General features: G+C 42.5%; 1 protein-coding gene across 2 annotated transcripts in view; it reads left to right on the top strand.

Moving 5' to 3' along the window:
• TRIM36 (tripartite motif containing 36) overlaps positions 1 to 13,794 on the top strand; it is a 367,128-nt gene that overhangs the window by 252,577 nt on the left and 100,757 nt on the right. For both annotated transcript variants that reach the window (XM_053701564.1, XM_053701563.1), the window contains one exon: positions 13,042 to 13,137. In XM_053701564.1, the coding sequence (XP_053557539.1) occupies positions 13,042 to 13,137 (96 nt within the window). The remainder of the gene's footprint in view (positions 1 to 13,041; positions 13,138 to 13,794) is intronic.

Here is a 13,794-nt window from a genome sequence, read left to right as displayed (position 1 = left end):
GTTATCATTTAAGGGACACTGAACCCAATTTTTTTCTTTCGGTTTTCATATAGTGCATGCAATTTTAAGCAACTTTTTTCTCTTGTTAAGTGTAGTCAGTCCACGGGTCATCCATTACTTATGGAATATATCTCTTCCCCAACAGGAAGTTGCAAGAGGATCACTCAAGCAGAGCTGCTATATAGGCTATATAGCTCCTCCCCTCACATGTCATATTCAGTCATTCTCTTGCAACCTAACTAAAGATAGGTCGTTGTGAGAGGTCTGTGGTGTTTTTTAACTTAGTTTATTTCTTCAATCAAAAGTTTGTTATTTTAAATGGCACTGGAGTGTGCTGTTTGTTCTCAGGCAGCATTAGAAGAAGAATCTGCCTGCGTTTTCTATGATCTTAGCAGACGTAACTAAGATCCACTGGCTGTTCTCATCTGAGGAGTGAGGTAACTTCAGAAAAGGGGAATAGCATGCAGGGCCCCCCTGCAAACGAGGTATGTGCAGTAAATTATTTTTCCGAGGAATGGAATTGACTGAGAAAATACTGCTGATACCAATGTAACGTATTTCCAAGCTTGCTAGTCTCATTGCTAGTCTGTTTAAACATGTCTGACACAGATGAATCTCTTTGTTCACTATGTTTAAAGGCCAATGTGGAGCCCAATAGAAATTTGTGTACTAATTGCATTGATGTTACTTTAAATAAAAGTCAATCTTTACATGTAAAGAAATTATCACCAGACAACGAGGGGGAAGTTATGCCGACTAACTCTCCTCACGTGTCAGTACCTTCGCCTCCCGCTCAGGAGGTGCGGGATTTTGTGGCGCCAAGTACATCAGGGAGGCCCTTACAAATCACTTTGCAAGACATGGCTACTGTTATGACAGAAGTATTATCTAAATTGCCAGAATTAAGAGGCAAGCGCGATAGCTCTGGGTTGAGGACAGAGCGCGCGGATAATGTGAGAGCCATGTCAGATACTGCGTCACAGTTTGCAGAACATGAAGACGGAGAGCTTCATTCTGTGGGTGACGGATCTGATCCAGGGAGACTGGATTCAGAGATTTCTAATTTTAAATTTAAGCTTGAGAACCTCCGCATATTGCTAGGGGAGGTATTAGCGGCTCTGAATGATTGTAACACGGTTGCAATTCCAGAAAAATTATGTAGGTTGGATAGATACTATGCGGTACCGGTGTGTACTGACGTGTTTCCTATACCTAAAAGGCTTACAGAGATTATTAGCAAGGAGTGGGATAGACCTGGTGTGCCTTTTTCCCATCCTCCCATATTTAGGAAAATGTTTCCTATAGACGCCACCACACAAGACTTATGGCAGACGGTCCCTAAGGTGGAGGGAGCAGTTTCTACTTTAGCTAAGCGTACCACTATCCCGGTGGAGGATAGTTGTGCCTTTTCAGATCCAATGGATAAAAAATTAGAAGGTTACCTTAAGAAAATGTTTGTTCAACAAGGTTTTATCTTACAGCCCCTTGCATGCATTGCGCCTGTCACTGCTGCAGCGGCATTCTGGTTTGAGTCTCTGGAAGAGGCCATTCGCACAGCTCCATTGGATGAAATTATGAATAAGCTTAAAGCACTTAAGCTAGCTAACGCATTTGTTTCTGATGCCGTCGTACATTTAACCAAACTTACAGCTAAGAACTCCGGATTCGCCATCCAAGCACGCAGAGCGCTATGGCTTAAATCCTGGTCAGCTGACGTGACTTCTAAATCTAAATTGCTTAATATTCCTTTCAAAGGGCAGACCTTATTCGGGCCCGGCTTGAAAGAAATTATAGCTGACATTACGGGAGGTAAGGGCCATGCTCTACCTCAGGACAGGGCCAAATCAAAGGCCAAACAGTCTAATTTTCGTGCCTTTCGTAACTTCAAGGCAGGAGCAGCATCAACTTCCTCCGCTCCAAAACAGGAAGGAGCTGTTGCGCGTTTCAGACAGGGCTGGAAAGCTAACCAGTCCTGGAACAAGGGCAAGCAGGCCAAGAAACCTGCTGCTGCCCCTAAGACAGCATGAAGAGAGGGCCCCCTATCCGGAAACTGATCTAGTGGGGGGCAGACTTTCTCTCTTCGCCCAGGCTTGGGCAAGAGATGTCCAGGATCCCTGGGCGTTGGAGATCATATCTCAGGGATATCTCCTGGACTTCAAAACTTCTCCTCCACAAGGGAGATTTCATCTTTCAAGGTTATCAGCAAACCAAATAAAGAAAGAGGCGTTTCTACGCTGTGTACAAGACCTCTTACTAATGGGGGTGATCCACCCAGTTCCGCGGACGGAAAACGGGCAAGGATTCTATTCAAATCTATTTGTGGTTCCCAAGAAAGAGGGAACCTTCAGACCAATCTTGGACTTAAAAATCCTAAACAAATTCCTAAGAGTTCCATCATTCAAAATGGAAACTATTCGGACCATCCTTCCCATGATCCAAGAGGGTCAGTACATGACCACAGTGGACTTAAAGGATTCCTACCTTCACATACCAATTCACAAGGATCATTATCGGTACCCAAGATTTGCCTTCCTAGACAGGCATTACCAGTTTGTAGCTCTTCCCTTCGGATTAGCTACGGCTCCAAGAATCTTTACAAAGGTTCTGGGCTCACTTCTGGCGGTACTAAGACCGCGAGGCATAGCGGTGACTCCGTACCTAGACGACATTCTGATACAAGCGTCAAGTTTTCAAACTGCCAAATCTCATACAGAGATAGTTCTGGCATTTCTGAGGTCGCAAGGGTGGAAGGTGAACGTGGGAAAGAGTTCTCTATTACCACTTACAAAGGTTCCCTTCCTAGGGACTCTTATAGATTCTGTAGAGATGAAAATTTACCTGACGGAGGCCAGGTTATCAAAACTTCTAAATGCTTGCCGTGTCCTTCATTCCATTCCACACCCGTCAGTAGCTCAGTGCATGGAAGTAATCGGCTTAATGGTAGCGGCAATGGACATAGTACCATTTGCGCGCCTGCATCTCAGACCGCTGCAATTGTGCATGCTAAGTCAGTGGAATGGGGTTTACTCAGATTTGTCCCCCCTGCTAAAACTGGATCAAGAGACCAGAGATTCTCTTCTTTGGTGGCTTTCTCTGCCCCATCTGTCCAAGGGGATGACCTTTCGCAGGCCAGATTGGACGATTGTAACGACAGACGCCAGCCTTCTAGGTTGGGGCGCAGTCTGGAATTCCCTGAAGGCTCAGGGATTATGGACTCAGGAGGAGAAACTCCTCCCAATAAATATTCTGGAGTTAAAAGCAATATTCAATGCTCTTCTAGCTTGGCCTCAGTTAGCAACTCTCAGGTTCATCAGATTTCAGTCGGACAACATCACGACTGTGGCTTACATCAACCATCAAGGGGGAACCAGAAGTTTCCTAGCGATGTTGGAAGTCTCAAAGATAATTCGCTGGGCAGAGTCTCACTCTTGCCACCTGTCAGCGATTTACATCCCAGGCGTGGAGAACTGGGAGGCGGATTTTCTAAGTCGCCAGACTTTTCATCCGGGGGAGTGGGAACTTCATCCGGAGGTCTTCGCTCAACTGATTCATCGTTGGGGCAAACCAGATCTGGATCTCATGGCGTCTCGCCAGAACGCCAAGCTTCCTTGTTAAGGATCCAGGTCCAGGGACCCGGGAGCGGTACTGATAGATGCTCTGACAGCCCCTTGGGTCTTCAACATGGCTTATGTGTTTCCACCATTTCCGATGCTTCCTCGATTGATTGCCAAGATCAAACAGGAGAGAGCATCGGTGATTCTGATAGCGCCTGCGTGCCCACGCAGGACCTGATATGCAGACCTAGTGGACATGTCGTCCTGTCCACCATGGTCTCTGCCTCTGAGACAGGACCTTCTAATTCAGGGTCCTTTCAACCATCCAAATCTAATTTCTCTGCATGGAGATTGAACGCTTGATACTATCAAAGCGTGGCTTCTCGGAGTCGGTTATTGATACCTTAATACAGGCTAGGAAACCTGTTACCAGAAGAATTTACCATAAGATATGGCGTAAATATTTATATTGGTGCGAATCCAAGAGTTACTCATGGAGTAAGGTTAGGATTCCTAGGATATTGTCTTTTCTACAAGAGGGTTTAGAAAAGGGCTTATCTGCTAGTTCGTTAAAGGGACAGATTTCTGCTCTGTCTATTCTTCTAAAAAAACGTCTGGCAGAAGTTCCAGACGTTCAGGCTTTTTGTCAGGCTTTAGCTAGGATTAAGCCTGTGTTTAAGACTGTTGCTCCGCCGTGGAGCTTAAACTTAGTTCTTAACGTTCTTCAAGGCGTTCCATTTGAACCCCTTCATTCCATTGATATCAAACTGTTATCCTGGAAAGTTCTGTTTTTGATGGCTATTTCCTCTGCTCGAAGAGTCTGAGTTATCTGCCTTACATTGTGATCCTCCTTATCTGATTTTTCATTCAGACAAGGTAGTTCTGCGTACTAAACCTGGGTTCTTGCCTAAGGTAGTTACTAACAGGAATATCAATCAAGAGATTGTTGTTCCATCATTGTGTCCTAACCCTTCTTCAAAGAAGGAACGACTTTTGCATAATCTGGACATAGTCCGTGGCCCTGAAGTTCTATTTGCAGGCAACTAAAGATTTTCGTCAAACTTCTTCCCTGTTTGTCGTTTACTCTGGACAGAGGAGAGGTCAAAAGGCTTCGGCTACCTCTCTCTCTTTTTGGCTTCGTAGCATAATACGTTTAGCCTATGAGACTGCTGGACAGCAGCCTCCTGAAAGGATTACAGCTCATTCTACTAGAGCTGTGGCTTCCACCTGGGCCTTTAAAAATGAGGCCTCTGTTGAACAGATTTGCAAGGCTGCAACTTGGTCTTCACTTCACACTTTTTCAAAATTTTACAAATTTGACACTTTTGCTTCTTCGGAGGCTATTTTTGGGAGAAAGGTGCTTCAGGCAGTGGTTCCTTCCGTTTAAAGTTCCTGCCTTGTCCCTCCCTTCATCCGTGTACTTTAGCTTTGGTATTGGTATTCCATAAGTAATGGATGACCCGTGGACTGACTACACTTAACAAGAGAAAACATAATTTATGCTTACGTGATAAATTTATTTCTCTTGTAGTGTAGTCAGTCCACGGCCCGCCCTGTCTTTAAGGCAGATCTAAATTTTAATTACTCCAGTCACCATTGCACCCTATGGTTTCTCCTTTCTCGTCTGGTTTTGGTCGAATGACTGAATATGACATGTGAGGGGAGGAGCTATATAGCAGCTCTGCTTTGGTGATCCTCTTGCAACTTCCTGTTGGGGAAGAGATATATTCCATAAGTAATGGATGACCCGTGGACTGACTACACTACAAGAGAAATAAATTTATCAGGTAAGCATAAATTATGTTTTTTCGTTCTCTTGCTATTTTTATTTGAAAAAGGCATCTAAGCTATTTTTTTGGTTCAGATGCTGGACAGCACTTGTTTATTGGTGGGTGAATTTATCCACCAATCAGCAAGAGCAACCTAGGTTGTTCACCAAAAATGGGACAACATCTAAACTTTCTTCTTGATTTTCAAATAAAGATACCAAGAGAATGAAGAGTATTTGATAATAGGAGTAAATTAGAAAGTTGCTTTAAAATTGCATGCTCTATCTGAATCACAAAATAAAAAAATGTGGGTTTAGTGTCACTTTCAGTGTCCTCTAGAGCTTAGGTATGTTTCCCAATAGTAAGGAATGAAGCCGTGGACTCTCCTTATATTAAGAAGGAAAACATAAATAACCGATAATAATAATAACATAAATTATTATGTTATTATATTCATTTCCTTCTGTATAAGGAGAGTGCATGGCTCCCGTCTGTGTTTCTCCGATGGTTGGCCCCCTAAATTGTTTTTCTTCTGGCACCTTTTTATACCCTAATATTTCTCCTATTGTTCCTTGTTCCCTCAACAGAATAACTGGGGGATAGGGGAAGTGGGGGAGGTATTTAAGCCTTTGGCTGGGGTGTCTTTGCCGCCTCCTGGTGGCCAGGTTCAGTATTTCCCAACAGTAAGGAATGAAGCCGGGGACTCTCCTTATACAGAAGGAAATTAAATAATCTAGTAAGCATAATTTTGTTTTCCATCTTAATATGGGAAGAGTCCACAGCTGCATTCCTTGTGGGAAATACTGAACCTGGCCACCAGGAGGAGGCAAAGACACCCCAGCCAAAGGCTTAAATACCTCCCCCACTTCCTCATAACCCCAGTCATTCTTTGCCTTTTGTCACTGGAGGATTCTGTTACTTTAGAGGGCATGCCCTCTATTCCTAATTCTTGTTTTATATGGTGAGGAGGCCTTAGTTCCGCCCTCTCAATTATGTTCCATATGCCTTGATAATGTGATAATATCAAACATGTTTGGTACCATGGAGCCATCCACCTCCTGAGGAGCTGTCGTCCAGTGAGGTGTGTACCCTACATTTTTATATCTCTACACATGCAATTTTTCCGTAGCATTGCTAATCCTCCATCTGGAGGGAGCCTTTTTTCACCAGACGTTACTGCGCAGTTTAGACAGCGGGGTCACTCCTTCCCAGAGTACATCGGATAATTAATTGGATTTAACTGAGAGTTATCCAAGGATGAAGTTCTTTCTGAGACTTCAGAGTATGAACATTCTGGGTCGTAGTCTGCTGCCTCTAAACCTCCGGCTGTGGAGGAACCAGACTTTAGTTTAGGAATTTGCTCTTTCTTCTAAAGGAAGTTTTTGACGAATTCAGAGGTCCCAGAGGCCAAAATGCCTGATGAACCTTTAATTCCTAAATTGGATAGAGTTTGAGGACAGGGTGGTACCTTATCCTTCCCTGCTCCTGTTAGATGGCAAACATTATTATGAATGAATGGGACAGGATTGGATTCCTTTCCCCCCTCTTCTCCCTTTAACAAATTGTCCCCGGTCCTGGACTCTCAATGGAGTTGTGAGGTTCCGTCCCTAAATGGGATGGTGTTATCTTCATCCTTGCTAAACGTACTACTATCCCGCTTGACGATAGTTCATTTGAAGGGCCCATGGATAAAAGATGAAAACTCTCTTAAGAAGGATGTTTCAATATACAGGATATTTGTTTCAACTGGTGGTGGCTGTTGCCACGGTTACTGGAGAAACTACCTTCAGGCGTGACTCCTTATAGGATTTATCGGGGTGGAGGGTCCCTTCGACGTTACTCAGAAAAGATTTATGGCCTTGAGGGTTGTCAATTCTTTTATCTGTGCTGCTATTAGGCAGTTTATTCGCTTGAATGCTATGGCTTCAGCTTTTTATGTTAGAACCTTCGGGTTCTGGCTGGAGTCATGGTCTGCATATATGACTTCTAAGTCTAGACTTCTTCCCTCCCTTTAAGGGAATAATTTTGTCTGGTCCATGCCTGGACTTAATTATCTCCTTGGTCTCAGGGAGCAAGGGTGCCCTCCTACCGCAAGAGTATATGAACTAATCTAAGGGACAATTTTTGTTCTTTTCGTTCTGATAAAGCCCATGTCAGTAGTCCTTTGCTAAGCGAGAACCAAGAGCTCTTAAAAGCTGGCTCAGTCCTGGAATAAATCCAAGCAAAGCAAGAAGCCCGCCGAGGCGACGTCGGCATGAATGGGCGGTCCCCGATCCTCTTCTGGATTGTGTAGGGAGCAGTATGTTGCTGTTTTCAGTCGCTTGGTTCAGGGACGTGCAGGATCCATGGGTCCTGGAGGTCATAACTCAGGGTTAAAAGATAGGTTTTAAGTCTCAGCCACCCAAGGGCAGATTCCTCCTGTCTTCCTGACCAGAAAGGAGGGAAGCCTTTCTGGGGGGTGTGCGGGATCTGTCCTCTAGGAGTTATTGTCCCGGTGCCTATTGCAGTGAGAGGTTTGAGATACTATTCAAACCTTTCGTGGTCCCTAAGGAGGGAACTTCCCTCCAATTCTGGACATAAAGTGCTTAGAAAATAGTTGGATGTATAAAGCGCCTGAATAGGCTGAGGTGTTGAAAGGATTCAAAATCACGGATTAGGATATATTAATCCTTAATATACATAAATGTAGTAAATGTTGTTTAATACATTGGGGCGATATTATAATAATACAGTATAGTCAGAACTCACAAAGTACAATTTAAAATGATATAATAATACAGTTTGGGCAAAATTCACAAAAGTACAATTTAAAATGGAGATTTTAAAAGCTGAGATTGGTATACCAATTATGGATCCATAATGTTGGACTGATGTGAAATTGATATTTGCCGTGTGAAACCGTGTCCAATATAAAGTGGAAGTGTCCAAAAAGTGTCCAAATGTCAAATGAATCAATCCAAATTGTGATGAATGTAATGAAGTGGAAAATATAAAAAATGAAAAATACCAAAAATGAATAAAAAACTTCCAAAAGTGCAAAAAATGAAAACTATAGTGAACAAAAACAAAAATTATGTACACAAAATTGATGAAAAAAGATAAAAAAAAAAAAAGCCAGATATGTGCTCAATATTCCTCCACTGTGATCCTAGTGGTGCTCTGTGTCATTATGGTTAAATTTCTGAATATCCTATAAAAAATTAAAAAAACATGGTAAGCACATTTCTAATACTTTTCAATCTTTTTGTACATCTACACTAACTGTCTAAAGTTGCTTAAGCAGGTTTTTAAATTTCCCCCTCGTTTAAGATGGAAACAATAAGGTCCTTTCTTCCCCTCGTTTGAGTGGTAATTCATGACCACGATAGATCTGAAGGATGCTCCCTTCACTTACCAATCCTCAAGGACCACTTCCAGCTCCTAAGGTTTGCATTCCTGGACCAGCACTTCCAGTTTATTGCCCTTCCGTTTGGTCTAGCTAAAGAGATTTTTCGAAGAGTGGACCATTTGGAATATCTCCTGCCTTCTTCAGTCCCATGGATGGCAGATACTCTAGAGAGAGTTCTCTTGTATCAGGTACCAGGGTAGAATTCTTGGGTACTATAATAGTCTCCATAGACATGAGAATATTTCTAACAGACCAGAGATGTTGCAAGCTAGCTTCAACATGTCTTGCCCTCCAGATCTCCTTAAGGCCATCTGGGGCTCGGTGTATGGAGATGATTGGTCTCATGGTGTCCAGCTTGGACATCATTTCCTTTGCCAGGTTTCACCTTAACTAGTGGAATGCCGATCATTCAGATCTGTCTCAACAGATTTCTCTGGACAACCATTCGGGAGAATCACTCTTGGTGGTTTTGTCCGGATCACTTCTCCTGTCTGTGTTACTGCACAAGAGGTTTACAGAGCTTCCAGATGTGCAGCCATTTGTTAAGGCTCTGCTGGGATCAGACCTGTGTTTAGATCTAAGGCTCCTTCTTGGAGTTTAAATCTTGTCCTTAAGGTTTTGCAACGGGTTCCATTGGAGCCTATGCATGAAGGGGACATTAAATTGTCTTGGAAGGTTTCTTTTCTACTGGCTTATTGCTTCTGCGCGCAGAGTATCTGTGATTGCTGCCTTGCAATGCATCCCTCCTTATCTGGCTTTTCATGCCGAAAAGGCTGTTCTACGAACCAAGTTAGGTTTCTTCCTAAGGTTGTGTTAATTTACAACATCAATCAAGAGATTGTGGTTCCTTTCTTATGTCCTAATCCTCCTTCGTCGAAGGAACGTTTCCAACGTATTCTGGATGTAGTTTGTGCCTTGATGTTCTATCTTTGGGCCACAAAGAAAGTTAGACAAACCTTTCTTTGTTCTCTTTTCCGGGAAGCATAGGGGTCGGAGGGCCTCTTTGACTTCCTTATCTTTTTGTCTGAGGAGTGTCATCCGTTAAGCATAGAAACGGCGGGACATAAGCCTCCTCTGAGGATTACGGCTCATTGTACGAGAGCAGTGGTTTCCTATTGGGCCTTCAAAAATGAGGCCTCTATCGATTAGATTTGTAAGGCGGCTATCTGGTTCTCCTTACATACTTTTCCCAAAATTTTAACAAGTTTGATGTTTTTGCTTCTGCTGAAGCAGTCTTCGGGAGAGAGGTTTTGCAGGCTGTGGTGCCCTCAGATTAGGGTCCGCCTCTCTTCCTCCCCCCCTCCCGTTAGCATTCCGTGTACTCTAGAGCTTGGGTATATGTTTCCCACAAGTAAGGAATGCAGCTGTTGACTCTTCCCATATTAAGAAGGAAAACTTAAATTATGCTTACCTGATAATTTCATTTCCATCTGTATGGGAAGAGTCCACAGCTCCCGTCCGTGTTCTCCGATGGGTGGCCCTAAATTTGACATTTTTTCTTCTGACAACTTTTTCACCCTGATATTTCTACTAGTGTTCTTTGTTCCCTTGGCAGAATGACTGGGGTTATGAGGAAGTGGGGGAGGTATTTAAGCCTTTGGCTGGGGTGTCTTTGCCTCCTCCTGGTGGCCAAGTTCAGTATTTCCCACAAGTAAGGAATGTGGACTCTTCCCATACAGATGGAAATGAAATGATCAGGTAAGCATCATTTTCTTTTCTTTTCATAATTCTATGGATTCCAGGTTGGAAACTCATATGGGAATCATGTTGTTGATGGTTGTCAGCATGTGTCTGCAAACCATGTTACCTATACAGTATTTTGCCGTAAAGCCACGTATTTTACAGTAGATCACTGGTTTTCAAATCTGTCCTCAGATCTCCCCAACAGGGCAAGACTTTCACGATTACCTTGGATGAGAGCAGGTAATACAACCATGTTTACTAATCAACTGATTATTTCACCTGTGCTCTAGTTCAGATATCCTCCAAATGTGACCTGTTTGGGAGGCCTGAGGACAGGTTTGAAAACCAGTGCACTAGATGGACGCCTGTGTGAGTTCATTTTCAGAAAGTTGGGTCTAATAAGATAAGTCCTTTTGACAGGGATATTAAACTGAAAAGAAAAGTCTAAAACCTTTTTTACTTGGTGAAGAGGGGGCTGAAATGGAACTTATGTCTCCACTCTTGTTTGTGTTAGAGGGACAGATGACCCCTCATCTCTAATTTTGAAATAGGGTAGTCTTCGTTTTCAAATACGGGGTTGCATACCCCTGTTAGATGCAGAGGATTACCCTTAAAGGGACACTGAACCCACATTTTTTCTTTCGTGATTCAGATAGCGTATGCAGTTTTAAGCAACTTTCTAATTTACTCCTATTATTTTATTTTCATTCTCTTGCTATCTTTATTTGAAAAGCAAGAATGTAAGTTTAGAAGCCGGACCATTTTTGGTCACAACCTGGGGGGTTCTTGCTGATTGGAGGCTAAATGTCAGCCACCATTAAACAAGTGCAGTACAGTTGTCTGAACCAAAAATTGCCTGGCTCCTTAGCTTAAATTTCTTTTTTAAATAAAGACAGCGAGAGAACGAATAAAAATTGGATAGGAGTAAATTGGAAAAGAAAAATTTTGGGGTTAGTATCCCTTTAAATCTACAGTAACATGTAAATACACTTAAAACTGCTGTATAACCTGTGTTACTGTGACATGTAATGTCTCATTTGACACATCTTTGAAATCCCTGTCAATTGGAGATTGCCACAAAAATTAAACTAACCTGCCTAATGAATTTACTGTTTGGGGGGGGTAGTGGTTTCAAATGCGTTATCCTATAAAGATAGCCTACAACTCGATGCACGCAATAGCCCTCACATAAAAGAGGAAATTACTAATTTCTTTCGTATAATGATGATCCATAGTCCATAGGGCTCCATAACATGTGGGATATACTTCCCGCCACTAAGAGGAGGCCAAGAACCCACACTAGCGTTAATCCTTCCCACCTCCCATCTCTCCTCAGTTTTGTTTTGGCTTTCAGGAGTAGGTTGAGAATAGACGTGTTCAAGCTACTTGCATATGGATTTTTATATGGGAGCTTAGACCAATGTGAGACCCATTAACCCTGGGATGTATCATTCAGAAAGAAGAGACTTCAAGCACTCTGAGTGATACAGGGACAAAGGAATACCCTGTTGTGTGCAGTATCTCCCTATGGGATTTCAGCTATAACTACTGTTAGGGGTCGCAGGGACATGTCCTTTAGCCTCCCACTGTGGGATTAAGGCATTTCCTTTTGGATCCTCTGCTGTTCCTGTACAAGCATTGAATAGGTTCTCTACTGCAATCAGCTTGTCTTCAGCTGCTAAGCTTCATGGGGCCCATGGACTATAATCATTATACAAAAGAAAACAAAATGTATGCTTGTCAGATAAATTCTTTTCTTTCAGAATGATGATAGTCCATGGGCCCCACCCATTTTTTGCGACCGTTCTAACTTGCACCTCTCTAGACCCTGCTTTTGTCATTCCTACCAGTTTCCTTTTGTATGCTTTGTAATACGTTAAACTGAGGAGAGATGGAAGGTGGAAAGGATTAAAGCTCTTGTGTGGGTTCTTTGGCCGCTTCCTAGTGGCGTTAAGTATATCCCACATGTTATGGAGCCCTATGGACTATCCTATTTATGAAAGAAAATTATGTATCAGGTAAGCATAAATTTTGTTTTTCAATTGAGGTGTCTCGTGCCACTTTTAGTTAGCAGCAGGGGATTTGCCATAGAAATTGCAGTCTTTTATACTAGATGCCTTTTACGGTTCTATGGGCTATAAAAGGGGCCCTAGAACCACAAAATAAGCATTATAGTGCGACAAGTGGATCCCTCTTTTGAGCTCATAATCATGGTATCTGTGATCAACTGACTGAACCATAGGCATATGGAGCATCAAGGGGTGGGGTGTGCTCTAAGTTGCCCCCCACAATGCCTAGACGAGCTTGAGTGGTCCTGTATCCATTCTATTTTGGGAGTTATGGTGAGTTTTAAGAAGCTGCAACAATTGGATAATTTTCTTTTGTAACTTTAATGTCCTTTTTAAGTTCTCCTTTCTCAGTTATATTTTTTCTCCTTTATTTTAGTTTTATGTAAGGTTAAAATCACTGTAAAACATAGTAAATGCGTTTTGGAATGTAGGGAATCAGTGAACACTTACTATTCTAAAATCTGAAAGCCATGTGCTTCTTTATAAAAGATTTACAGGAAGTTTACCATTGTAAAGAAAAATATTGTTTTTTAGGCTCTGTGTGTCTAATTTTTTTTTTTTTTTTTCACTACTTACAGGAAAAGCTTACAAAGGGCATTAGCTACCTCATTAGTAAAGAAAGCCAAGTCAAGAACCAAATATCAGAATTAGAACTACTGATTAAACGAACAGAGGTAAGAACAAAAGCTCTGGGTTTAAAGATCTGTTGCTCTGTGTCATGAGCCAATCCTGTTTAAGAATGTAATGTTTCCATGTTTTTAAATACAGAAAGCAACTTAGCACAAAATAACAGAATTTATGTTTACCTGATAAATTACTTTCTCCAACGGTGTGTCCGGTCCACGGCGTCATCCTTACTTGTGGGATATTCTCTTCCCCAACAGGAAATGGCAAAGAGCCCAGCAAAGCTGGTCACATGATCCCTCCTAGGCTCCGCCTACCCCAGTCATTCGACCGACGTTAAGGAGGAATATTTGCATAGGAGAAACCATATGGTACCGTGGTGACTGTAGTTAAAGAAAATAAAATATCAGACCTGATTAAAAAAACCAGGGCGGGCCGTGGACCGGACACACCGTTGGAGAAAGTAATTTATCAGGTAAACATAAATTCTGTTTTCTCCAACATAGGTGTGTCCGGTCCACGGCGTCATCCTTACTTGTGGGAACCAATACCAAAGCTTTAGGACACGGATGAAGGGAGGGAGCAAATCAGGTCACCTAAATGGAAGGCACCACGGCTTGCAAAACCTTTCTCCCAAAAATAGCCTCAGAAGAAGCAAAAGTATCAAACTTGTAAAATTTGGTAAAAGTGTGCAGTGAAGACCAAGT

This window comes from Bombina bombina, chromosome 2, assembly GCF_027579735.1.
Source record: "Bombina bombina isolate aBomBom1 chromosome 2, aBomBom1.pri, whole genome shotgun sequence".
NCBI lineage: Eukaryota > Metazoa > Chordata > Amphibia > Anura > Bombinatoridae > Bombina > Bombina bombina.
Note: the sequence above shows the minus strand (reverse complement) of the source record. Positions and strands in the feature narration are given on the sequence as shown.